At 53.8% G+C, this 26,889-nt stretch overlaps 1 protein-coding gene across 3 annotated transcripts; it reads right to left on the bottom strand.

The window, feature by feature from the left end:
- Positions 1 to 11,155: 11,155 nt before the first annotated feature.
- DUSP9 (dual specificity phosphatase 9) lies at positions 11,156 to 20,508 on the bottom strand. Of its 3 annotated transcripts, none has more exons than XM_023633558.2 (4): positions 19,891 to 20,508; positions 13,829 to 14,230; positions 12,106 to 12,552; positions 11,156 to 11,763 (listed from the first exon to the last, which is right to left on the bottom strand). In XM_023633558.2, exons 1-4 carry the CDS (start codon positions 20,387 to 20,389, stop codon positions 11,438 to 11,440), a joined length of 1,674 nt encoding a protein of 557 aa, XP_023489326.1. In that variant the 5' UTR covers positions 20,390 to 20,508; the 3' UTR covers positions 11,156 to 11,437. The 3 variants fall into 3 exon arrangements, with proteins under 3 accessions (XP_023489326.1, XP_070112998.1, XP_070112999.1); XM_070256897.1 differs by having other exon boundaries at positions 19,881 to 20,063; XM_070256898.1 differs by lacking the exon at positions 19,891 to 20,508 and adding an exon at positions 14,823 to 15,318.
- Positions 20,509 to 26,889: the final 6,381 nt, after the last annotated feature.

Genomic DNA, 26,889 nt, shown 5'->3' with positions numbered 1-26,889 from the left:
ATTGCTTTTTCTCAGTTTGTCCTTGCTGTCTGTCTTTTAAAGTTAGGTTATGCAGATAGGTTTAGGATTGCTATATATTTCAGGTAAGTTGAGTAAGTATCTACTAGTGCTAGTAACGCTTTTGCTGTAGTCTACTTTGTCTGATGTAACACAGCAAAGAAAGTTTCTTTTGATTAATATTTGCCTGGTCTTTCTTGTTCAATCCTTTTCCTTTCAAATTTAAAATTTGTTGTTTATTGAGATATAATTCACATACCATAAAATTCACCCTTTAAAATGCATAATTTATTGATTTTAAGTATATTTACAAAGTTGTGCAACCATCACCACGATCTAATTCCAGAACATTTTCATCATCCCCAAAGAAAACCCTGTACCCATTAGTGGTCACTCCCCATTTTCCCCAACCGTCCACACCCACTCCCAGCCCCTGGCAACTACTAAGCTACTTTCTGCCTCTGTGAATTTGCCTATTCCGATATTTCACATAAATGGAACCATACAATATATGGCTGTTTGTGTCTGGCTTCTTATGCTTAGCATAACGTTTTCAAGGTTCATTCATGTTGTAGCACGTACTTCATTCTTTTTTATAGCTGAACAATGTTCCATTGTGTGGATAGACCACAGTTTTGTTTATCCATGCATCCATTTATGGGCATTTGGATTGTTTCCACCTTTTGGCTATTGTAAACAATGCTACTATGATCATTTCTGTGCAAGTTTTTGTGTGGACATATGTTTTCAGTTGCATTATTTGATAGAATTCGCCAATGAGGACTTATGAGCTTGGATTTTCTTTGTGGGAAGATTTTCAATTACATTCAGTCCTCTGTATCTGTGGGTTCTGCATCTGAGGATTCAACCAACCCCAGATCCTGTGCTGTATTCACGATCCTTGGTTGAATCCATGGATGCAGAACCCGCAGATGTTGAGGGCTGGCTAAGGGACTTGAGCATCCGCAGATTTTGCTATCCTTGGGAGTCTGGGAACCAGTGCCCTGCAGATACTGAGAGATGACTGTACTAATTCAACTTATTTGCTTGTTATAAGTCTATTCAGATTTCCCATTTCTCTTAAAGTCAACTTTAGTCATTTGTGTCTTTCTTGGAATTTGTCCATTTCATCTGAATTGTCTAATTTGTTGGCATAAAGTTGTTCAAAACGTTGCCTTATAATCCCTTATAGTTCGATAGGTCAGAGTAATGTCCCCCTTTTCATTCTTGATCTTGGTAATCTTTTCTCTTGATCAGTCTAGGTAAGATCAGTTTTGTCAATCTTTTCAAAGAACCAGCTTCTGTTTTCATTGATTATCTTTGTTGCTTTTCTGTTTTCTGTTTCATTCATTTCTGCACTAATCTTACCTTTTCTTGCTTTGGATTTAATTTGTTTTTCTTTTTCTACTTTACTAAGGTAGATCATTAGGCTGTTGATTTGAAACTTTTGCTTTTGCTGGTATAGACTTTTAAAGCTATTAATTTCCTTCTAAGTACTGCTTTAGCAGCATTCCATAATTTTGATATGTTGTATGTTCACTTTCATTCTATTCAAAGTAGTCTCTAATTTCCCTTGTAATTTTTCTCTTTGATCTATGGGTTGTTTAGATATTTGTTGTTCAATTTCCAAATATTTTTAAATTTCTTAGGTTTCTTTCTTTCTTTTGTCTTTCATTCTGTCTGTCTTTCTTTCTTTTGAGTTCTAATTTAATTCTGTTGTGGTCAGAGAACATATTTCACATTATTTCAATCCTTTTAGATGCATCGATGCTTGTTTTATGGCCTAGGTTATGGTCTATCCTGGATAATGTTCCATATGTATTTGAAAAGAGTGAGTATTCTGCAATTGTTGAGTGGAGTGTTCTAGATTTCAGTTAGGTCAAATTTGTTGATAGTGTTGTTGAAGTTTTCTACATTCTTACTTATTTTCTTTCTAGTTTTATCAGTTATTGAAAGTGGGGTATTGAAATCTCCAACTGTCATAGTTGAGTTGTCTCTTTCTCCTTTCAATTCTGTCAGTTTTTGCTTCATGTATTTTGGGGCTGTGTTGTTAAACGCATCTATATTTATAATTGTATCTTTCTGATGAATTGACTCTTTCGTCATTATGAAATGTCTCTTTTTTCTTTAATAATAGCTTTTGTCTTAAAGTCTTTTTTATCTGATATTAATATAGCCACTCCAGCTCTCTTGTGGTTACTGTTTGCATGATATATCTTTTTCTATTCTTTTACTTTCAATCTATTTGTGTCTTTGAATCTAAGATTTGTCTCTCGTAAACAATATATAGTGAATTGAATCTTGCTTTTTTTGAATCTCTGATTTTTGATTGGGATGTTTAGATTGTGCACATTTAATGCAATGTTTGATATGGTTGGATTTACTTTTGACATTTGTTTTCTTTGTATCTCCTGTCCTTTTTTCTTCCTTGACTGCCTTCTCTTGTCTTAAATATTTTTTAGCATACCATTTTATTTCCTCTTGATTTTTTAACTATATATTTTTGAATTATAATTGCATTGCAATGTGTATCTTAACTAATAACAATCTACTTCATATTAATACTCACTTAATTTTGTAAAATGTAGAGACTTTCCTCCAAAATAGCTTCATTACTTCCCTCCTCTTTTGTGCTATTAATGTCATGTATGTTACATCTATATAGGTTATAAACCTTTAAGGTTTATATAGGTTATATACCCACCAATACAGTGTTATAGCTATTGCTTTATATAATCTGATGTCTCTTAAAGAAGTTAAGAGAAGAAATGAGGAAAAATATATCGAGAGACTTTTATGTTAACCCACATATTAACCATTTTGCTGCTCTTTATTTCTTCCTGTGAATTCAAGTTACTAACTGGTGTCAGCCTGTAGGACTTCTTTTATTATTTATTTATTTTTATTTTTATTTTTATTTTAAAGATTTTCTTTTTTTTTCCTTTTTTTCTCCCCAAAGCCCCCCAGTACATAGTTGTACATTCTTCATTGTGGGTCCTTCTAGTTGTGCCATGTGGGACGCTGCCTCAGCGTGGTTTGATGAGCAGTGCCACGTCCGCGCCCAGGATTCGAACCAACGAAACACTGGGCCGCCTGGTGCGGAGCGCGTGGACTTAACCACTCGGCCACGGGGCCAGCCCCTCTTTTATTATTTATTTTAAAGAAATATTCTAGCAATGAATTCTCTCAGTCTTTGTTTATCTGGGAACGTCTTTTTTTTTTTTTTTTACCTTCAATTTTTAAAGTCTAGTTTTGCTAGACATAGAATTTTTGATTGATAGTATTTTTTTTCTTTCAGCTCTTTGATTATGTCATTCCACTGTCTTTTTTTTCCCCTGCTTTTTCTCCTCAAGTCCCCCCAGTGTATAGTTGTATATTTTCTTTAGTTGTGAGTCCTTCTAGTTGTGGCATGTGGGATGCCAGCTCAACATGGCCTGATGAGTGGTGCCATGTCCGCGTCCAGGATTGGAACTGGTGAAATCCTGGGCCGCTGAAGTGGAGTGTGTGAACTTAACCACTTGGTCATGGGGCCAGCCTCATTCCACTGTCTTTTGGCCTCCATTGTTTCTGATGAGAAGCTAACTGTTAATTTTATTGTGGTCCCTTTCTACATGGGTCATTTTTCTCCTATTGCTTTCAAAATTGTCTATCTTTGGCTTTCAACAGTTTGACTGTGAAATGTCTACGATTAGCTCTTTTTGTGTTTTACCTTAATTGGGGTTCATTGAACTTCTTGGATCTGATTAATGCTTCTCATAAAATTTTGGATGTTACTGCCATCATTTCTTCAAATATTTATTCTGCCCCTTTCTTTCTCTCCTCTTCTTCAAAGCCTCCCATTACACATATTTTTGTATGCTTGTTGTTGTTTTACAGGCCTCTGAGGCTCAATCATTTTTCTCTCTGTTCTTCAGATTGGATAACTTATATTGATCTATTTTCAAGTTCATTAATATTTTCTTCTGATACCTTGAACCTGCTCTTGAATGACTCTAGAAAAATTTTTATTTCGGTTATTGTACTCTTCAACTCCATGATTTCCATTTAGTTATTTTTCATAATTTCTGTATCCTTATTGAGAATCTTTATTTGTTGATTGTTGTCATACTTTCCTTTAACTCTTTAAACATGGTTTTCTTGAGTATTTTGAACATATCTATAATAACTGTTTTGAAGTCTTCATCTGCTAATTCCAACATCTGGGAACACTCAGAGACAGTTTCTATAGACTGATTGTTTTCCTGAATGTGGATACACTTTGATGTTTCTTTGCATGTCTTCTAATTTTTTGTTGAAAATTGAACATTTTAGATAATATTTTCCAGTAACTCTGGATTCTGATATTCCCTTATCCCCCTAGAGGTTGTTGTTTTTTCTCTGTGTATATGTGTGTGTTTTGTAACTTGTTTGTTTCTTTGTTGTGCAACTTTTCTGGACTAAATGTGTGAAGTCTGTCCCCCTGCAGTGTGCAGTCACTAGTGTCTTGCTTAGTTTTTTAAAAAAAATATTCTAGTTTTAAATATTAAGCCTGGTTTCCTAGGGGCTGCCCCTGTATCTGCCTAGCTTAGTGACCAGCCAATGATTAGACAGAAACTGTGCTCAAACATCTTGAAACAGTAACGATTGTGTACTCTGCTGATGGATCTGTGTGTGGGTAGGGGAGTTCTTTCAATCTTCAGGCTATTCTCAGGTCTGCCCTGGGTTTTCTTTCCACTGGACCCTTTTGAGTCTCCTATATACATGTATGTAGCCTCAAGGTTGTCCAAGAGAACAGGAATAGCTTGGGACCCCTCCATTCTCCACTTAGGCAAGAACATGCTTGCCCCAACCACATTCACTTCAGTCTAGTAGAGCTGAGTTGTTGGCTCTCCCCTGCTGGTCTGCCTCTGAGAAGTTGCTTCTACTGACAATGCCCCTGGGTGTGGATATTGCCCACTACTCCAAATTGAGTCAGCCTCTTCAAACCTAGGCAGAGAAGCTGCTGATCTTCATGAGCTGCCTTCCCCTAGAAGAACCCCCATTCCAAACTAAGCTGGGAGGGATGAGAGCAGCCATAGGCAAGAATGCCACAGATTCCCAAATTTCAGCTTCTCAGTTTAATATATACCTTTGGTTGATTTCCAGATCATAAAGGGTTGTTTTTATCAATTTAGTCCAGCTTTATAACTACTTTTTTAGGGAGATTATTTGTCAGTATCCTCACTTGGCCATAGCTGGAAGTCCTGCCCTTTCAATCTTTTTTTTATTTTTTGAGGAAGATTAGCCCTGAGCTAACATCTGCTGCCAATCCTCCTCTTTTTGCCTAGGAAGCCTGGCCCTGAGCTAACATCTGTGCCCATCTTCCTCTACTTTTATACGTGGGACACCTACCACAGCATGGCGTGACAAATGGTGCCATGTCTGCACCTGGAATCCGAACCAGCAAACCCCGGGCCGCTGAGAAGCGGAACATGCGCACTTAACTGCTGTGCCACTGGGCCGGCCCCCCCCCCTTTTTTTTTTGGTGGTATCATTTAGATGTATCTCTTACAAACAGCATATAGCTGGATTTTTAAAAATCCTGTCTTTAACTGGAGAATTTAGTGTACTTGTTTTGCTTACTGATGTTTGGATTAATTTCTAAAATCTTATTTCATACTTTCTGTTTATTCCAATGTTTCTGTTTCTTTATTCCTCTTTTGACTTCTTTTGGATTGAGATTTTCCCTCATTATTTGATATTTTTCCACTACTAGTTTGGAAGCAGTACACTCTATTTATATTCTTTTAGTAGTTACTTTAGAAAATTTAGCACGCATATTTTATCTTAACAAAGCTCAAAGTTATACAATACTGATATGGCCATGAGGGAGTAACAGGGTCCAAAATTACTCTCCCAACATACACAACTGGAAAACTTGGCAAAAGATATGAACCATTTTCAGATGGTGGACAATAGTCAGCAAAGACTCTGTGGTGCCTGAAAGAGGGGACATAAGTTAGGTGAACTCTACCAGCAAGACTTTCTGACTGAGGTAGAAGAAGCATAAAAATGTAATCCATAATAATAAAAATCAGCCAATCAAATCAGACCCAGGAGAGTTCCAGTTTCTGGTTCAGCACGTAAGGAGCTTGGAAGTCATCACTCCATGCTAACAACAAGTAAAAAGCTGGACAAACTGAAAAATCAACAGCTCTTCTTAGATCCTTCAGAGAATTAGGGTCACAGGGCAAACCATTGCTCCAAAAACTAGAGAGACAGACGGGCAGATACAAAGAATCACAACTTACCAGAGTAGAAACCCCTGAGCAGGAACAGTGCTGGGTAGTAAAACCTGAACTGTAATTGATGAATTGCTGGAAGTGCAGTGTGAACAAATCAGAGAGCTAAAAATTCCAGGGGGGCCCAGTCTTAAGGAGGTTCCCACACTTTTGTGAATTTTACCTCCAGGAGCCCTACCAGGTTTTCACAGTGAAGATTCCAGAAAAATTTCCTCATGCTTCTGGCAGTGGGAGGGGGAAGGCAGACATTTTGAAATACACCAAAGCATCCTGTTCTTAACAAGGCCCACCCTCAAGACAAACTATTATACTAGAGCCTGGCCAGTAGGGTTTTATCAGAGTCCAGCAGACCTGGGGGAAGGGAAATACCCAACTCTAGCCCACTCTAGCCATCTTATCCCACCTTAGGTGGGGGGGGGGAATAAGAAGTATTTGTAAAGGTCATAGCCAAGAGGCACAGGCTCACTGTAAGACTGAGACCTAATCATAGGACTATAGAAGGATTCTCCTCTCCCCACACCTCACCACCGCATTACTAAAGGCCTACTTACTGCAGTTCCTTTTACCCAGTACATCATGCCTGGCTTTCAACAAAAAATGACAAGGCATACTAAAGGGCAAAAAACACATTTGAAAGAGGCAGAGCAAGCCTCAGAACCAGACTCAATTATGGTAGGGATGTTGTAAATATCAGACCAGCAATTTAAAATACTATGATTAATATGCTGAGGGCTGTAATGGAAAAAATAGATGGCATGTAAGAACATGGCCACAATTAGCTGCAAGGGAGGATGGGAAATAAATTTCTAAATTGAAAGCCATATGTCCTATTAAACTTTGGGGATTTCATTTCTATTTTATTTTATTTTATTTATTTACTTATTCTTTTTAAAAAATTTTATTCTTCTTTTTTCTCCCCAAAGCCGCCCAGTGCATAGTTGTATATTTTCAGTTGTGGGTCCTTCTAGTTGTGGCATGTGGGATGCCGCCTCAGCATGGCTTGATGAGTGGTGCCGTGTCTGTGCCCAGGATCTGAACTGGCGAAACCCTGGGCTGCCAAAGTGGAGCGCGTGAACTTGACTACTCAGCCACAGGGCTGGCCCCAAGGGGATTTCATTTCTAAAAGTAGGAAGGGGAGAATGGACACTGGGGAATACTTAGCATTCTCTTCCACAGTGTCTTTCATCAATTTTGGAAAATTCTCAGCCATTGTCTTTTTTAACATTGCACATTCCCTATTATCTTTAATTTTTTTCTTTTAGAAATCCAACTAAATATTTATGTGACCTCAATCTCTCTCTTTGTCACTGTGTGCTGCATTCTGGATAATTTCTTTGAGTCCATCTTCCAGTTCACTAATTCTTTCTCCAGCTTTGTTTAATATACTATTTAACTCATATCATGAAGTTCTAATTGCAATTATTATATTTTTAATTTTTAGAAGTTTTATTTGGTCATCTTTCAAGAGTACCTGGTCATTGTATAGTCTCTTATTCTTTTGCTATATTTTTGATACTTCCTTTTATTTCTTTAAACATATTAATCATACTTATTTTCTATTTGTGTCACATAATTTCAAAATCTACTATCTTTGCAGGGTTGATACTTAAATTTATATGCTTGTATGTTTCTCTCATGTATGGTGGCTTGTTTTCTTGTACGTTTTGTGATTTTTTTCATTATATATTTAAAATTTTTCTGTAGGAATTCTTTGAGGCCTGTATTTAAAGGGAATCCCTGCATGGAGGATTTGTGCTTGCTTCTGCCATGCACTCATGGACAAGACACCCTCTGGACCACTTCATTTGGAACTTTTAAAAAATGTATTTTAAAACTTTGCTATTTTTATTGGGCTATCACAATCTAAGTAAATTCTGTGTGCAAGCTAATCAGATGCAGCTTCAAGGCAAAAATGGAGCTGTACCCCCAACTAGATTGCTGTCCCTAAGTCCGTCCAAGAGAGAAACGCTGGAGCATCTACTCCTCTGTGCCTAGACCACCATAAAGTAAAATTCCAGCTTGTGGCTGTAAATTCTCAGGGGCAGCATTTTTCTTTTTTTCCACTTCAGCCCAGACTAAAGGTCAAGATAAGCAAACATCCTCACCTCTTTCTGCAGGATGTTTTTTTCTAGGTCACAAAATGTTAGTTTTCTGTTACTGCTGTATCAAATTACCACAAGCTTAGTGGCTTAAAACCACACAAATTTATTATCTTACAGTTATGGAGGTCAGAAATCCAAAATAGATTTCACTAAGCTAAAATTGAGGTGTCGGCAGGGCTGTATTCCTTGAGAAAGTTTGAGAGAAGAATCTATTTTCTTGCCTTTTCCTACTTCTAGAGACCACCTGCATTCCTTGGCTTGCAGCCCCTTCGTCCATCTACAAGGCCAGCAGTGTAGCATCTTCCAATCTCTCTCTGGCTCTGACCCCTGTTTCCATCGTCACATCTCCTTCTCTCACTCCCCTGCCTCCCTCTTTCCCTTATAAAGGTGCATGTGATGGCATTCTGGGCCCACCCTGATAAGCAATACAATCTCCCCATCTCAAGATCCTTGACTTCATCACATCTGCAAAGTCCCTTTTGCCATGTAAGGTACCATATTCACAGGGTCCCAGGATTGGGATGTGGCCATCTTTGGGGGGGGCCCGTGTTCTCCTGACTATACCTACCGAGAGCATTGCCCTTCAAAAGTCCTGGCATTATGGGGTTGCTCAAGTGTTGTCTCCCAGCTCCCAAGGGTGGCATCAGGAAAGCCATGGGAGGAGGGTGTTCAAAGAGGAGCGGCAGCCCAAGGATCCTGGCTCCTGAGTGGAGATGCCCCGGGACAGGTGTAGCCCTGGAGCTGGCTCACTCCTCTGGACTCGAGGATCCTCATCGTTTCTGATCTCGGAGGCTTTCTCTTATTTTCCCACCAGCTCAGCCATTCATTCAAATGTGTGTTTAGATTTCATCCTACGTTTCAGGGGTCTGGACCGTGAAGGTTTCTCTGGACACACAGTCCACATTGCTCACAAAGTCCTCACTGTATTCTCATACTGCACTTGTCCCCACTCACCCTCCAGCTTCCCTTCCACTTCCTACTGTGTCTCTATGGTTGGTAATCATGACTTCAGAAAGCCACTTCAAGGGCCTGCCTCGTGGGATAGTGGTTAAGTTGGCACGCTCCACTTTGGTGGCCTGGGTTTCGCAGGTTGGGATCCTGGGCGCGGACCTACATACTGCTTACTCATCAAGCCATGCTGTGGCCGTGTCCCACATATAAAATAGAGGAAGACTGGCACAGATGTTAGCTCAGGGCCAATCTTCCTCAGCAAAAAAAAAAAGAAAGAAAAAGCAAATCACTTCAGCTGTGGTGTGCAGAAGGCCCTGGAGGCGCCCAGAGCTGAGGCTGGGAGGCCAGGGAGGAGCAAGACCCATCTGTCACTTTAGGTGGCCCAGTGGCCTCTGCAGGCTCTCCCTGCCTCCAACCTGGACCTTTGTGGTCCAAATTCCACACTGCGTCAGCCAGAGGGACACATACTTGGACGCGCAAGTCTGTCCATGTCCCCCCCAGCTCAGGTCCTTCTGTGGCTCCCATCATCCCATATTGAGGCTTGGGTCTGACTCCGCACTGAGTTTCAGGGCTCAGCTGCCAAACTCTGTGGTCACGTGTGGGTTCCTGCTCCCCTACTCTCTCCACCGCACTGGACACCCAGCATTGTTTACTGCTTCGTGGGGTCTGTTGTTTAGTGTCTTCCCTCCCCCTCCAAGAAGTTGGCTCTGAGCAGCAGGCTTCTGGCTCACTGCTGCGTCCCGGTCCCTAGCCCTGTGTGGCACAAAGTAGGGGCTCAATGGGTCAGGAGTGAAGGGAAAGTCGGCCAGAGGTTAGGCCAACAGGTGCGTGGGTGCCAGATGGGAAATGATGACATGGGGGTGGAGTGGCCTCCTTCTCCTCTTCTCCAAAACCCTCTAAGGTGCTCAGGAAGCAGCTTCCCTCCATTCAGTATCTTACATAAACCATTTATTCAGGAACAATTAAAGACAACAACTGTGGGGTGGATTCCCAACGGTGAGGTGGCCCCACTGCAGGGACTGCTGGCCCTGGGTGTGTAAGCAGACTGGCATGCGTGTGCGAGTGCTGACACACACACACACGCATGCATGCACGCCAGTTGCCCATGAGGGGTGTGCACTGCAATGAATGACCATGTGTGTCTGCAGCTTGGCCTCTTCCCCATCCCCCCAAGCCAACCTCGGCTGTGCGGGACCCGCAGCAGCAAAATCCTGGCCGCCTTCTTCCCCTTCTCCACCCTCAGCTCTTGCTCTGAGACCCCATCTCCTCTGGTGGCAGTTTGACCACCCTCAGTCACAAAGAGCCCCAGTGATCCCATAAAGACATCTGGGGGAAGAGGAAGAAAAGCATCTTTTCAGATGTCAAGTGGATAAACAGTCAGGGCGCCAGATGTGCGGCCGGGAACCTGCCCAGCGGCTCCCAGGTCGGCGCCCTCCCCTGTGGTGCTGCCAGCAAGGAGCCACACAGAGAGGAGCTGTCCTCGTGGATGCTGGGCGGCCACTGCACCTCTGAGTCTGCATCCTGAGAGGACCCCAGCCCCGCGAGGCCCGAGCCCTCAGCAGAGAAGCAGAGAGGTGACAGTGCGGCTGGTGGCGAACCCCTCCCCATAAGTAGCCATTTGGGGACAGGGATGGGACTGGGAGCAGGTCCCTGTGGCAAATGAGGTGGCAGAGCAGACACACGCCCTTCCTGGACAAGGAAACCACAGGGAGGCTCAGGGCTGGCCCAGCTGACTGAGCACACAGGGCCTGGGCCTGGGGCACAGGCAGCCACCTGGAATGGTCCCTCGAAATGGGAACCCCCATTCCCCCCAAAGAAAAAAATAACAGTCGCAGAAGAGGCAGGTTCTGGAGCATGGTTCCGCCTGAAAGTGGCGCAGGGCAGGCCGGTGGCCCCGGGCCCGGCCCATAGGCACGTTTAATAGGATTCCTGTGGATGTTTCAAGTGGGCAGGACAGGTCTCTCCCTGCGGCCACCCTGGAGGGGCTCCCGCTCCTGCCTCTTCCCACAGCCCCCGCATGAGGTATTGTGCTCCCCCCAATCCCCCCTGCTTACAGCTGAGCCCGCTCCCGCCTCCCCCCCAGCACATAGGTGGTCCAGAGCACCCACTGGGGGGCAGGGCGGTGCCCTATGTGGGGTCCAGCTCAAAGACACCGTCGCTGGTGGGGGTGGTGAAGAAGGAGGGCGGGTCGGAGGCGGCCGACTCCTGCCCCCCACTGCCCCGCTCCTGTGCGCGCCTCTCCTCCAGCCGCAGGCTGCGCTCGAAGTCCAGCAGCTGCCCCATGAAGTTGAAGTTGGGCGAGATGTTAGACTTCTTCCGCTTGACCAGGTCGTAGGCATCGTTGAGTGAGAGGTGGAGCTTCTGCATGAGGTAGGCCACGGTGACGGTGACAGAGCGGCTGACGCCCGCCAGGCAGTGAACGAGCACCCCGCAGTTCTGGGACAAGGCCTCATCTAGGAGGGGGCAGAGCGGGCCCAGTGTGAGGTGCAGGCCAGTGACCTTCCGAAGGGGCCCTCGCAGCCCCCGCTCCGCCCTCCAAGGCAGGTGGCTCTGGCTAGGTTCAGCTTGGGAGCCCTGGCCAGCCTCAGGAGTCCTGGAGCTTTCACGGGCTGCCTCTGGGAGTGGGCCCAGCACTGCTTGACCCCAGAAGTGCCATCCCGGCTCTGGGCTCTGGGGATGGCAGCCAAGCCTGGGAGGAACCCTTGTGAGGGAGAGGGGGAAGATATGGGAGAGGCCAGGAGCCAGGCTTTGGGGGTGAGGTGAGAAGGAGGAGCAGGAGGGCAGGGTGGACTCACCAATGAACGCAATGGCCTCTGGAAAGAACTGGGACAAGTTCTGGCTCCAGTGGTCTGAGATGGGGATCTGCTTGTAGTGAAAGTCACCATTCTTCTCGAAGAGGTTAGGGAGGTTGGGGGTGACATTGAGGATGTATCGGATGCCCAGCTTGGCCAAGCTCTCCACATTGGCCGAATCTCGGGCACTGCCCAGGTAGAGGTTGGGCAGGATCTGGACGGGGAAGGAGGGCAGCAGCCCCGCTGGGGGGGGCGTGCCACCCTCTGAATCCAGGCCACAGCTCATGGTGTCACGGTCGGGCTCAGATTCCGCATCAGAGCAGTCGGAGCCCAGGCACAGGCCACCCAACCCCACCACTGGGCTGGGCACCGGGGCTGTGCTTGGGCCCCCACAGCTGAGGCTGGTCTCACACAGGTGAGGGCACTCGGCTTGGAATCTGCTGAAGCCACCTGGAAAGGGAGAGGGAGGGGGTCCTGCTGATCTGGCCTTCTAGGCAGCCAAGTGTCCCTGGCTCGGGATACAGAACTGACCCTAGACAACCCCGGTGCCATCAGGGGCTTGTGGATGTCCCCAAAGGGGACTTGAAAGCCAGCAGCCTGATCTATACTGGGGACCCATATGGTACGCTATGGGTAGCCCAGCCCTCCTCGCTCAGCACTGCTGGCCACTCCTCTGGAGAGCATGTGCCCACTGCAGCTGCTGGGGGTGCAAGAGCTGGATCCAGGCAGAGCCACCTACAGAGGATCTGACATGCCCAGGACCCAGCTGAGGCAGGCACGAAGGCTCAACAGAGTCTAGAGGTCCTGCCAGCCTTGGGGAGGACAGTGGCCATCAGTTAAAGCAGAGGAAAGGTTCAGATGGGAATTCTCTGCCTGGGTGTTTCCTGATTCAGCTCAACCAGGAGCACCCTGAGGGCAGGGGCAGAGTCACAGCCATCTTTGCACTCTCTTTAGGGATGAAGTGGGACCCCAAGAGGCAGGGAGCCTGGGAGAGAGTGAGACATTCCACCGGGATGGTTCCAAAGTCCCAAGAAGCCAAGGTCTCCCTCATCTATGGGTAACTACTATGTCCCTGGGCTGGGGGTGGGGGCCTGGAAATCCACTTTCTATATTTCTATATTCCTGTGGATTCAGAATGGAGCAAAGGATGACAGCCCAATGATCCTCTTCGATGGGGAGGTGGGGCAGCTGACTCTGTAGGTTCGTGGGAACTCTGTCCCTACCCTGGACTGCCGAAGGTGGCATGTGTGTGTTACCGGCCTGTACCAGCTTGTCTCTCCTCCCCAGCCCTGCTGTGACTATGGGGGCACAGGTCTCTGCCTCCTCACACCTGCTCTAGCCTTCACGGGTTCTCTCTCCCCCCACCGTTTGTCCTCCTGTGGTCCCTGCCTCCTTTGCCCTGGCTGAATAGCTGGGGGAGGTGGCCATACCACCCTGGGAGTCTGGGAGCCTGCACTTGGGACTCCATTCCCGGGCATCCTTGGGAGCCAGGTCAGCTCAGCCTGATTCTCCCCATTTTCTAGACTCAGAAACTGGGGCTCCCTAGGGTGAAGGGCTTGCCCCAAGTCATGCTCAGGGGAGAGGATCTCACCTCCACTTTACACAAAATGAAGTGGGGCCTGCCCAAGGTCAAATCAATTATGAATCCCTGCGGAAGGTGGGGCCCTGCCTCCCAGACCGGGGTCCTCCCCGGGCCGGTGCCCGCTGCGCCACCACCAGCACCTACCCTGTAGGTAGTAGGCCAGATAGCCTTCCTCCCGAAGCTTCTGGAGCAGGGTGCCCAGCACGGACTCAGCCTCCCACTCTTCGGCTTCTGCCTCCCCGCGCCGGTGCCGGCCCCCGCCCTGGTCGTACAAGAGCACCGGGGCGGGCGGGGGCGGCTGCAGAGGCGGCCCAGGCAGGAGCGCGCGCACTGACAAGCTCCCCCGGCGCAGGCGGCGCAGCAGCAGCGCGGGCAGGGCCACGCTCAGCGCCCCGCCGATGCGCGCCGACTCGTACAGCTCGCGGCTGCGGCAGTCCAGGAGCAGCAGCCGCGGTCGCGGGGGCGACAGCTCCCGGCGCAGCCACAGGCACGAGCGGCCCAGACCCTCCATGGGCTCCCGGCTCCCGGCACGTGGGGCTGCTGGCGCTGCAGAGAGAGGCAAGGCGGCGGCGTGAGCCGCCGTCCTCCACGACCAGTCGCCACGGGGCGCGGGCCCAGGGGCCAAGACGTGAAGCCGACCCCGTGTCCTGAAGGCGGGCGCCCAGGGTCCGGCAGGTCCACAGCCCGATTCTTTTCTGGCACCCCTCCCACAGTGAGGACACGCAGCAAGGCGCCCCGTGTGCCCCACGAAAAACGCCGGAGGCAGCCACTCCGGCGCCCGGCGCTGCTCCCCGCCCCAGGAAGGGAAGTGTGAGAGGACCCCCAGAAGAGGAAGGCTGGGCGTCCAATGGCTCCTTTGAGAGCCATGGGTCCCTTCCCAGCCCTCCTAGGGTGGCCCAAGGCCACAGCCACGTCCCTTCACACCCCCTTTCTGCGTCTCTCGCTCGGCCCGGCCGCAATCACTCCCCAAGTTCCAGCTTCTGACTTCGGGGGCATGCGCCCGGGAGAGAGACTCGAGGCCGAGATCTCCCCCACGGCCAGGCGGGCCGGGGAAAAAAGGTAGTGGGCCTCGGTTGGCCTTCTCGGAGCTGACCCGGCCGTGGGGCCCCCCGGGAGGAGAAAACAAAAGGAGAGAGACCTGGAGCGTGTTCCAGCAGCGGGCGGCCGCGCGCGGACATCCGGGCCACGGCCACCGCGGGACGCAGGGCGCCGTCCCCGGGCAGGGTGTCCCCGGGGCCGGCCATCGGGAAGAGGGCGGGGCAGCGGAGCAGGCGCGCACGTGGAAGCTCAGTCCGGTGCAGCCTGCGCGCCGGCAGCTTTCTGGCAGCGGGACCCAGCTTCCACCTTGGAAGCCGCTGCCTTTGGACGTGGAGCTGCCGTTTGGAGGGGCGGGGCGGCGGGGGCGGCGGGGGCGGGCTCAGGGGGGCCGGCGAGCCAACGGGTGCCAGCGAAAGCAGTAGGGTGGGCCCGGCAAGTGGCGGGCGCGCTGAGCTGGGGCTTCCACCGAAGCGGGACAGAGCTGGGGCAGAGGCCAAGGGCAGGTCAGGGGCCCAGCAGGGGACCGGCCTCAGCTCCCCTGGCCGGCGCCAGTCGGGTCCCTGGAGGCAGGGGGAGGGGTGAGGACAAGAGCCCAGTGCGCCTGCCCTGGAGGTTGCCTCCTGCCCTACTCATTCCTTGACCCTGGACCGTCATGCCCCCTGACTGGACTTCAGCAGTCCCATCTATATAATGGCTCCTCATAGTCACCACCTTGGGATGCCACTGAAATCACGGAGGGGAGGAGGAAGCAGGATCAGAAAGCTGCTGCTGCCCTCTGCCCCGGAACTCTACCCAAGGCTGGCTGGAGGGCTAGGCAGGCAGAAGGCAGCTTCTGGGCACCCCCAGGGGCTTCTTTCACACAGGCCAAAGGCCCCCAGGAGCTCTATGCTCCCAGCCCTAAACTGGAGAGCTCTGCTCTTATCACGGTTCTGATCCTGGGAGTCGCCCCCTCCCCGCCCCCCCCCCCCCCCCCCCCCCCCGCCCTCTCCCTCTGCCTCCTCCCTAGTCAAGAGTCAGAGTCTTTTCTACTTAAATCTCTCTCTCATCTTTACTCTCTCCTCTGCCTCCTGCGCTGGCCAAGGGCTTGCATTCTCCAGTTCTTGATGAGGAGGTCACCATCACAGCTTCCAAAGCCCTCCCCCTACCTCGACCCTGCCCTGCACCGAGCAGCGGTCAGCAAAGGCCGGTGGCCTCCATACCTTCCACGGACACCAGATGATGAGCAGGTAGGACACACGAGGTCCCTGCTTGCATGGTGCTCCCAGGCTAGTAGGACAGGTCAGTAATAGACAGGGAGAGCGAACAAGGTAATACAGCTGTGATAAGTGCTGAGACAATGAAACGAAGTGGGGGAGTTCTGGAAAAGTCTAGCTCTGTGTCCCTTCTCTGCTTAGAACCCCTCTAAAGCAAATAGCAGAGTTGAAGGAGAATGTGCAACAGATAAGACAAAGTTCATACAAATTAATCAAAAGGTTAAGGGGCAGGTCCCGTGGCCAAGTGGTTAAGTTCGCGTGCTCTGCTTAGGCGGCCCAGGGTTTCGCTGGTTCAGATCCTGGGCACAGACATAGCACCGCTCATCAAACCATACTGAGGTGGCGTCCCACATGCCACAGCTAGAAGGACCCACAACTAAAAATATACAACTATGTACCGGGGGGATTTGGGGAGTAAAAGGAAAAATAAAATCTTAAAAAAAAAAAAGAGGTTAAGACTCGGATAGATAAATGAGCAAAGAACCAGAGACAACTGCATGGAGGAGGAAATACACCAGGGACAAGCCATTTTGGGGAAGGTTCAACCTCAGGCTTGGAAGGAAAGCAAATTTAAAAAACAAGGCAACAACAACTGAAAACAAGGGAGCACTTCCCCCCATTACATTAGTAAAATGCTCTCAAAACAAGAACACCCAGTGCTGGCAAGGATGCTGTGAAATTGGCCTGAGGCTCTACTGCTGGTGGCTGGAGGATTCTATTGGTATGGCCCTTCTGGAAATGAATTTGATAATATGCATCCAGAGCTAGGAAGAAATCCACACCCTCTGGCACCACAAGACATGTGCCTAAGGAGAGAAGGACGCAAAGCCACTGAAAGGCCAATGGTGAAGATAGTTAAGTCCAGTGTGGCTGCTGAAGACTCCTCTCACAAACACAAACTTGGGAGGTAATGCTGGGGAGAGGGCAGGTTACAGACAACCAGGCCCCCTCCCTCCCTCCCTGCCCCAACGGGCCGCCTGGGACTCATCTCTGGCCACAGCCCACCATGTCCTAGCCTCTGAAATGAGTCCTACTGCCTGCGTTCAGGGGCCTCAGGCAGCTGGGCTGTGTCCCCTTGCCCCCCAGCCCAGGCCTCCCGCGTCTGTAGCCTGTCCAGATTCTGCGCCTTCTTCAGGTCCTCCCTAGGCACCCTCCTCTGGGGAGGCCTTCTGTCTCCTGAGCCAGCCTGTAGTCTTCCTCCTCTGTGCTCCAGACCTCAGTTCCGTGAGGCTGCAATGCCCGAGAGCTGCAAATTGGGAGGCCGGGGCTGAGCAGGGCCGGCTTCCCCCTGTCTCGCTGCTCCAGGGCAGGGACTCAGTCTTCTGTCATCGCCTTTCCCTCCCATCCTAGCTCCCAGAGGCAGAGGTGGGCTGCCACCTGGCCATGAGTCCCAAGCCTGGGGGCTCCCCCCAGGCCAGTCGCAGCTGGAGGAGGGACGCTAGGGTGGGCAGGGGTTGAAGGCACCAAGGGGCTCTGCAATGTGCCAGCCTGGCTGCCTTGTGGGCAGTGGGGGTGGCAATGCCCGACGGGGAGGTGGAGAGACACATGCCCCTACCTGGACTGTCATGGGGCTCAGTGTGGTTGGAGAGAAGAAGGGTCACCAACCCCGAGGGAGGTAAGAGCTCCTGAGGTATGGAGGCATGTTTTCTGGAGAGGGCTCCCTGGAGGAGGTGATGGGAGTCAGGCTGGGAAGATGAGGATGGGGAGGGAGGCGACTTCTGCACTGGTGAGGGGAGAGGAAGCTAGGCTTCAAGAAACCCCCCAGGGTGGGACTGTGCCGTCACCTGCATCTCCCAACGCCTGAAGAGTGGCTCTCCTGCACCTTGCTCCAGACCCCTGTTGGCAAGCCTCTCCCACGGGAGAAAGCTTTCAGGAGGGGGAATTTCAGTCTTGAAAGCGAGTGCTTAATGTGCCGGGCGGCAGCAGTGCCTGCTGCGCCAGCAGCAGGACAAACTGGAACCTGTTGCCACCTCCGCACTGCAGGGCTGAGCGCAGCCAAGTGCCCCCTCCCTCGACCCTCGCCGGGTGGCCCGCACTCAGGCCCCATGCAGCGCCCGCTCTGGGTGCCAGCACCCCTCAACGCAGCTCCCCAGGCAGGCTGGGCAGGGGGAGGTGGTGCCGCGCGCCGGGGCAGGCAGAGCCAGGCCACCCGATGGCCGCAGGGTGGGCGCTGCGCCCGCCGCCCCAGCCCTCTCTGGGCACTCCCAGCCTCCGCCCGGCCGGGCCAATGCCCCTTGTAGGCCGGGAGGACGCTGCTGCCAGTAGGCCCGGAGCGTGCCGCGTGCACCCTCTGGTCCCTGGAGCCTCCAGAGAGTGGCGCCCCACCTCCCCCTCCATCCCTCCGCCCCGAAATGCACGGTTCCCACCGGGCTGAGTGGCAAGATTTCGGCTGTGGCTGTCACAGCCGGTCACATGGCCAGGAGCACAACTCCCAGCGACAGCGTTCCTGCCAAACCCAGTGTCTTTTCCACCAAATCCACTTTCCACTGGGGATGGCTTTCTGCTTTTCCTGGTCGGTCTCCTCGCGGGACTGGGAGTTCCTCCAAGGCAGGAGCCGGTGTGTGCCCGGCCCTAAGCTGGCCCCAGCCCCCAGTGCAGGGCCAGGCATGCACCTCGGTGCTCCCGGAAGAAATGCTCGTTAACAAAGGCAAGAATGAATGAAACCAATTGTTGCATGAGGGAACCAGGAGGGTGCTGCTCCTGCTTTTTCTCTCAGCGGGCCACAGGCTCCCCTCTCAGACACACACAAGCACACGTGCACACACAGTCCTCTCCCACCACACTCGCAGACAGGCGCACACACTGCACCCACCCGGACTCCTATCCTCATGGAATCCACGACCTACTATGTGCGGGCTGGGCAATTGGCAGCCGTTTGATCCCAGCTGGGCCGCCTCCATTTCAATGCCTGCCTCTTCCTTCCTCCTCCCTGCCGCCCTTCCGCGCCCTGCCATCTAAGTAGGGTGGGTGCCTTGAGCCCCAAGTGCCTTCTTCATCTCTTAGGGAAGAGGCCAAGCCAGTCACTGGAGAGACTCAAGGTCTGTTTAGGGAGGCACCTGGGGGGCCTCAGGAGGGTGAGTGGCTGCCCAAGGTGAGCCAGAGGTGCCTGACGGTCCCCAAATGCTGTAGCCTCTAGACCCCACGGGCCAGGTGTTGCAGGTGGTGGTGGAAGGGAGTCAGGGCTGTGCTGAGGGGCGTTGAGGGCTATGGGGGCGGGGCAGGGTGCTGAAAGTGTGAATCCAGCAGGTGTGCCGACATGTTGGGGTGTATGAGAGCGCATGCTAGGGTGTATGCCTGGGGAGTGGGCCTAGCTATGGCGAGTGGGGAGTGTCGGCCGCTGTGGTGTGGGTTAGTGTTGGGGCTTTGCTCTGGGGTGGGTGGATTGCTGTCTCCAGGCTGGGAACGTGGGTGGGGTGTCTGTAATGAGCATATGGGGAGGTGGAGATGGTGGGGGCACGGTGAGGGAGCTCTGTTAGTGCAGATATCACAGGGATGTGTTGGGAGTGTGTGCCTGTGCATGAGTGTGTACTGAGGCGTGGCAGGGTCTGGGATGGGTGCCTGCCTGAGTTGGGGACAGTGGTGGGTGGTGGATTAGGTGCACTGCAGGGACCCGGGTCCACGGTGCACGGTTTGTGTGCGCGCGTAAGTGGCAGGGGGTGTGCGTGGCGCAGGACACTGGAGGTGCACGGGTGGGATGCGGGGGGGCGTGCGGCGGCAGGACCGAGTGGGCCTCGCCCGGGCGCGTGCGTGGGTCTCGCTGGGGCGCGTGCGTCGGCCCCATGGGGCGCGCGTTGGCAAGACTTTGGGGGTACAGGGCGGAGGAGTGCACGTCGGGGGGCTGCCACGCCGGGTGGGGGTGGGGGTGGGGGTGGGGTGGGTGCCTGGGCTCCGCGTGCTCCCCTCACCTCCGCTCACCTCCGGTCCGCTCGGCTTCCTGTGCCAGCTCCGCGCGTCGCGGCCGGGAAGTTTCCGAAGCCCGGGCGGCGGGAAGCTCCACCGCTGCTGCCACGGAGCGCCACCGGAGCCTCGGGCGGCGGCCTCGCCTGGAGCCGAGGGGGCCGCCGCCGCCGCTGCGGAGGGAAACTCCAAATCCCGCCTCCGCCGCCGCCTCCTCCCCTCCCGTCGCCGTCTTCTCCGCCCCCTGCCCAGGAGGGGCAATGTCGCCGGCGGCGCGCAGGCAGGCAGTGGGGAGGGGCGGCAGCCTGCCCGGCGTCTCCCTCCACCTCCCGCGTCCCCGCCTGCCTTCCTCCCACCTGCGAGCCTCTGCCGCTCCGCCCGCCGCCGTGCCTGCCGCGTGCGGGCCCCCCGAGTTTGGGGCGCAGGAGTGGGTGGGGGCCTGACCTAGGCCGGACCTGGACTGGGAGAGGGTTGCACCAAAGAGCCTGCTTCCAGCGAGAGAAGCAAAGGGGCCCATCGAGGACCAAGCACACCTTGGCCCCCAGGGCCACCTCCTGCTGCCATAGGGGAGAGGGCGTAAGGCCTAGCTGAGAGCGCAGCAAGTGCCCCCAAGCCCCAGGTCCCCCTGCGCTGTGTTCTCCCACTCTCCTCTGTCTGATTCTGGCATCAGAGCCTCAGTGCCTGGAAGAGGTGGAGCCAGGGCGGTGGGGGAGGGGCTGGGAGGGGTGTTCTCGGCAGGCCCACTTTGCTTTCCTCTGCACCAAAGGCCACGAGCGTCCCCACCAAGCACCTCGTTTTGTCCTTACACCAGTCTGAGAGTCCGAGGAGACGTTCCCATACTATAGCTGGGGAAACCGAGGCAGTGGTTTCTTGGTGGTCAGGCAATAATGTGGTGGCAGAGCCTGACTGGGCTCAGGCTGGCTGTGTTCAGAAGCCTTAGCTGAGTGTGGACAAGACCCAGTGGGTTTCTGGCCTGCTCACTGCTGTGGGGAGGGGGAGGCAGGGAGGAGCACGCAGGAGGCTCACCCCTGGAATGGGGCAGAGGGATGTTGAGAACTAGTGTGAGGCTGGGCCGTCAAGGGCTGGCTTCGGTCTGGGGCTTCCCCTATGTTTGGCCCAGGGAGATCAGAATGCGGTGAGGCCAGGCCAGGACTGCACCCAGAGGGAGGCAGGCAGAGCCGGATGCCAGCTGTTCATGGATGATGGGCGGCCAAGGGAGGCCTGGCCGTCTGGCTCGCGTCTGCGGCAGCGCTGAATTCCCCTGAGTCATCACCCCTGGAAAAAGAGAGGAGAGGGACAGCTTTGTCTCTGGTGCCTCAGTTTCCTCATCTGTACAGGGGAGTAGAGGCCAGGACCTCTTGATCTCCATGGGCCCTCCTAGCTTTGCTGTAGTTTCCATCCATGATGTGTGAGCTGGGGCAGGGTCCTGCTGCCACCAGGCGGCCCTGCTCGCTCTGTCCTTTGCCTCTTTCCAGCCTGAGCAGACGCCCGCCCTTAGAACCTTCCCCCTGCTTGGGTCCCTGGGCCTTTCTGGGCTGCACCCACTGGCAGGTGCATCTGCCAGGCAGGCCCAAGGTGCTCCAGGGCTGGGTGTCCTTTCACCTCCCCTTCAGCATCAGGGCTCCAGGGGCCAATGTGGAGCTGAACTGCCAAAATGACACCACACGGGCAAGCAAACGAAACTGTGTGCAGGGTCCCCCCCGCTGGAGCCAGCACTTCTGTAGCAGTCCACACTGCCAGTTGTCCTGAAGTTAGGGGGCCTTTGCTGAGAAATCTACATATGCTAGAAGCTGTGCCACGCAGCAACAGGACCATTTTATCAGTCAAAACTGAAAATACGTGGAGACTAAAAAAGATGGGGCTGGCTTTCACCCCTTGGTGGTCCTCCCATTTGGGGAAGACATATGGCGGCTGGGCCTGTGGTCTAGGCACTCAGTTGGGCCCAGGCAAAGGCTTGGTGAGCTGACTCACAGAGGAGATTCTGGACAGGTTGGGTAACCAATTCTCCCCACCCCCTGCCATCCTGTGCTTTAGTGACTCAGGCCTGAACCGCTGGAGGAGGAACATTTGGATTGAATGATGCTGCCCCCACCCCTGCAAGCTCTCATCCCAGCCCTCCCACAGCACCTCTGCTCTCCAGGCAGCAAGGCCCACCCAGCCCAGGAGGAGAAGAAAGCTGACCCGACGGCCAGGCCTCCTTCCTCTGCCCCACGGACTTGTCTTGGCTAGCAAGGCCTGGCCTGTGCCCTGTGGAGGAATAAAGTGGAGAACCTTCTTGAAGAGGACTTGAGTGCAAGGCTGACTGTTTCGGAATCAAGGTTGTTCTGAAGGCACAGCGGGGCCTCTGTCTCCGAAGCAGCCAAGCCCACGTGCTCAGGCCCCATCTGCTCCTAAGAGAAATCTCAGCCCTCACCCTCTCTCTTCTGTGGTCCTGCTCCCTTTCACTGCAGAACTCAAGGCACTCAGGAAAACGCCCCAGGAACTGCCAGCCCTGCGCAAGGTGGAGGGGCAGAGAGCTGGGCCTTGCTTGGGATAGAGCGGTCTTCAGCCTGGCAGTGCCACCAACCACTGACTCAGCTCTGACACTCTCTGCCATGGTGGCCCTCTGGCTGGAGGCGGCCGTACCTGTTAACGCACACCTTTTTCATGCCCCATTCTGGGCCACTTTCCAGGTGAGTGAAGCTTTGAGGAGAGACCCACCCCCTCTGGCCCCTGCATGGAGACCCTGCTGCCAGCTGGGGGGCCCCGGCACCTGGGCACACCCACAGCCGAGGTTTTATTTCTGGGCAGCCATTGGGTCCTCCTGAGAGCAGTATCTGCACTGAAGCCATTTGCTCCCGTGACAACCGCCCCCAGGCCGCCATCCCTCCACCATCAGGTACCAGGCTTCACTCTGCTCTGCCCCCATCCGAGGCATCTAGCCCAGCATCTTCCAAACCCATCTCGCTACCAGTTGCCATGCCTTCAGGAGCACATTCTAGACCCTGTTCGGGAGCACCCCACCTGCCAGCAACAGTTCCCAAAGGGACCCCGTCCAGACATTTTAAACAAAATGCCCCTGTGGCATCTTCCAGATCTGTATGGCCAGGCAGGGACAGGAGAGAGCGAGAGCAGACAAGGGAGGGGCGTGCTGGGAAGGAGAGCCAGCCTGCGCAGTGATTGATTTCCAAGGGCCGGGACTTCGGGAACCATTAACACCCCCATTCCGGGAGGGCTCAGGTTCAGGTTCAATAACCTGGTTATAACCCCCCTCCAGCCAGCTGCTCGGGCTCCCTCTCCTTGCCTTGTCCTCCCAAGAAGCAGTGCGCGTGTCTGGATATACATTACAGATGATATAATCCTTTCACCGGGAGACAGCCGGATGCCCACGCCCATTGGCTGGACAGGCAAAGGGAGGCGAGAGGGAAGAGCCCCTCCAGCCCCCACACGGTGGAGATGGAGGAGAGGGGGAAGCCCCCACGGGTGGGAGGACAGGCTGGGGAGATTGGGGGCACCCAGGACCTGTGGGGAGTCGCTCCCCTGCTGCTGCCCTCTCTCAATTGCTTCAAGAAAGGCCTGTGAGTGCCCACCTGCTTTTCTGGCCACATGTCTCCATCACCCCCCAGCCCCCACTAGGAATGTGCCTCGAGTTAGGCCCTCTCATCACAGGAAAGAGGATAATATATGAAGCAGTCAGGGAGGCCAGGCCCAGGCGGGGGCTCATTCTGACCCCGTCCCCTGGCTCAGATGTCTGTGGGGGTCAGTGAGGGGGCTCCTGGGGATGCTGTGGGTTTTTATCACCTTGCTCCTTAATGGTCTGCCCCCCCTCAGTCATAGCACTGAGCACCCTGTCTGGCTGCCTCCCCCCAGCACTACCTCCCAACACCGCAAGATCTAGGCTGGGCCCCTGCTGGCTCCCTGCACCCAGACCAAGGTGTGACACCAGGCTGGCTGAGTTGCGTGCTGCTCTGGGGGAGCCGGGCCCCTGAGCACCTCTCTGCACCTCTCCCTCACTGCTGGAGCTGTCCCAGATGTTGGGGGAGGTCTCTACCCCCTAGGCTGGTCTAGGAGTGTCTCTGAGTCCCCAGCCCCAGACCTGGAAGCCCTAGTCAGTCCCTCACAGTGACCGTGGGGAAAAGTGAAGGCAGGAGGGAGCTGAGACCCGGGGCAGTGACCTGCCCAAGCCCCTACAGCAGAGGTGGTGAAACTGGAGCCAGAACCCAGAGCTGCACGTGGCAGGAAGCACCTTCCAGGGCCGGGGTCAGAGAGCGACAAAGCAGGTACTGTGGGCGGGCCAGCTCATAGAGCCACTTGGCCACCAGGAAGGGGACTCGGGAAGGGCCCTGCCCCGCCATGTCGCCATATCGCACAGCCAGCTCTCCGTCCTTTGAAGAAAGCCCTGCTGTCTCCGAAGTTTCCAGCTCACAGATCTCAAACTCGGGGAGCCAGTCCTCCTTACTTCAGGGAAGGCCCCATGCCGGGATCCCAGAAGGTGAGGCGGCAGATCGCACCCACCGTGCTGGGAACGAGGACGATGAGCAGCCATGCTGTTATCGCACCGTCCTGGCAGTCCTAGATGAACCTTGGAGATGAGGACACCAAGGCACAGAGTCAAGGCTGAGGACCCCAGCCAGGCCGCAGCCTCCAGAGGGGACTGCCTCTGCCCTCGGGGGGCTTGGGTGTGGTCTGAGTAATTGTTTCTCACAGGCTTGGGGGAAGCCAAGGAGCGGGGCCAGCGACCCAGCCAGAGCGAGGAGGAGGGCAGCTCCTGGTTGCAGCGGGGCCCTGGGGAGCGGTCCCAGCAGTTGGGATCAGCGAAAAACCCGCTGCGGAGAGGGCCTGCTCCACCTCCGAGTCCGGGCCAACCCCGCCAGGGCGGAGCCCTGGTCTGTGGCTCCAGAGTGACAGAGATGGGCTCCTAGAACAGACGCATCCTGGCCGGATGAGGGCCTTCCCCTCTGTCACCCTCTTTTGGTCCCCCCACCCCTGTCCTCCATGCAGTCCCCCAGGCTCTCGCTGCCCCCTCCCCACTTGCCACAAGGAAGGCTCAGGATATTTCTGCCAACTCTATGGGGATTTTTCCCGTCTAAATTTAGAGAGGAGCGATTACCCCGCAGTCCCTGCTTCCCACATTGCTGACTGATTTGCATCCCGAGAGCACCCAGCTCTGAGAGGAGAGCAGCGCAGATGCAGGACCACGTGACCCCGCCGCCCCTCAGGGCCAGCCCCTGGGCAGAGAGAGGGAGAGAAGAAGAGAGAGAGAGTCAGGACCTGGTGGCAGTGAAGCCAGAGGGCTCAGTCACATCCATGCATCCACCCAGAGGTGAGAGCCCCTGAGCCCCTGCCTGAGAGACGCCGCAAGTAGGAAGGGGACAGCCAGGGCCCCTCACTCAGGGTCAGGCACACAGCCCAGCCTAGATGCTGACCCTCCCAGTGGGGGGCTTTGATGAGTCCCTGAGCCCCTTGCCGGGGTCCTCACTGTCCTGCCTGCAGATGACAGGGTACCGGTCCTCAGAGCCATCTCCCTCTATCACTGTGTGCTGGCCAGTGTGGGGAATCAGCCCCCCATGCTCCCTGACTCTTGTGGGGATGCACAGAAGGGCTTTGGCCCAATGCCCAGCGTGTGGTGAGTGCCAAGTTCCTGCCAGCTGCCTGCCTCAGGAAATGCCCAGCACCATTTCATTATCACAGAGAGAAAAGGCCAGGATCTGTTGGGGCTCTGAGAGGTATGGCTCAGCCTGAAGTCCCGTTTGACTCTGCTGCCACCAACCTGGAGCAGTGGCCTGAGGCTGATCTTCTAGCAGTGGAAGCCTCTTTTCACTGCACCCCCACTCCAAGGACAGCTGTTGGGGCTGGCATGAGGTGTGACCAGGAGTATAACACAGAGCCCAGCTTGTCAACCTGCAAGGTTTGGGGTCAAAGATGGGGTTCCCAAGGCTATAAGCCTAGGGGGACTTCCCAGTCGTCAGAGCAAAGTCACGGTGGCCCAAACCAAACTTCCGGCTCTCAGTCATAGCCCCATGCACCGCAGCCTGTCTGGACAGGCTCTGCAAGTTACAAGGGAGAGAAGTATCCGGAAGTTGTCTTCAGGAAGGGGGACTTGTGGTGCCTGGAATGCTGTCTCCTTCTTAGCCAAGCCTACCTTTCTCCCATGGCTCCAATCACCGTGTCTCCCCGGCCGTCACCCCTGGCCCCTGTCCTCCCAGGACCAGCCTTGCCTCCACCCAAGTCCCTAAACGGTTCTGCTAATCCTCCCATGACCTCCCTGTGCCTTCAGAGTGGAGACACCCACCTCCCAGACCTTCCCAAGGCAGTGGCTTCCAGAAATGACTCGTCTGCCCTCCTGTCGAACTCCAGGGCCTTTCAGCCTCTTCTTCCCAGCCACCCCACCCCTCCCCCCTGGTTGTGGGCCCACTCCTGGGGCCTTGGCTCCAGGCTCAAGGCCTCCCTCCTGCCATGCCAGCCCTCGTCCCCCTTCTCAGTGCTTCTCCGGTGCCCCCGGCCCCATCCCCACTTGGAACCCTACTCTCCGCCTGCTGAATCCCTTACTTGCTCCTGGCCACCTTCCTTCCCACAATCCTCAGTGGCCGCTCCCAACCTCCACTAGTCTCCTGGAGCCCAGCTCAGGCCTGTCCCTCCCAGTGGGCGCCTTTGCCACCCACAACATCAAGCACCTTCAGCCAATCAGGTGAGAGCTCCCTGGACTTCCTGCCCCTCCCCAGGTGAAGCCACCAGCAGTTGTAGTCCTGGTCACCCGGTGTGCAGGCTCAGAAGAGGTGGGGGCCTCCTCCCATCCCCAGCTGGTCCTTCCACTTCTGCCCTTGACAGCCCCAGACTTGTTCTTACTCAGACCCTCGGCGCCCTCCTGCTGAAACACTCTCTTCCTCTGCCCTCCACAATGTCCCCTGCTCCTTGTTTTCTTCCCGCCACTCTGGCCATGTGTCCCAAGTCTCTCTTGGGCTCCATGGCCCTCGTCTCCATCTACGTGTTCCCACCGGCTGATGACTGTGACATCAGTGTCTCTTGGGGGCCGTGCCC

Source organism: Equus caballus, chromosome X (genome assembly GCF_041296265.1).
Source record: "Equus caballus isolate H_3958 breed thoroughbred chromosome X, TB-T2T, whole genome shotgun sequence".
Classification (NCBI taxonomy): domain Eukaryota; kingdom Metazoa; phylum Chordata; class Mammalia; order Perissodactyla; family Equidae; genus Equus; species Equus caballus.
The sequence above is the reverse complement of the archived record's forward strand: the minus strand, read 5'-3'. Positions and strand labels throughout refer to the sequence as shown.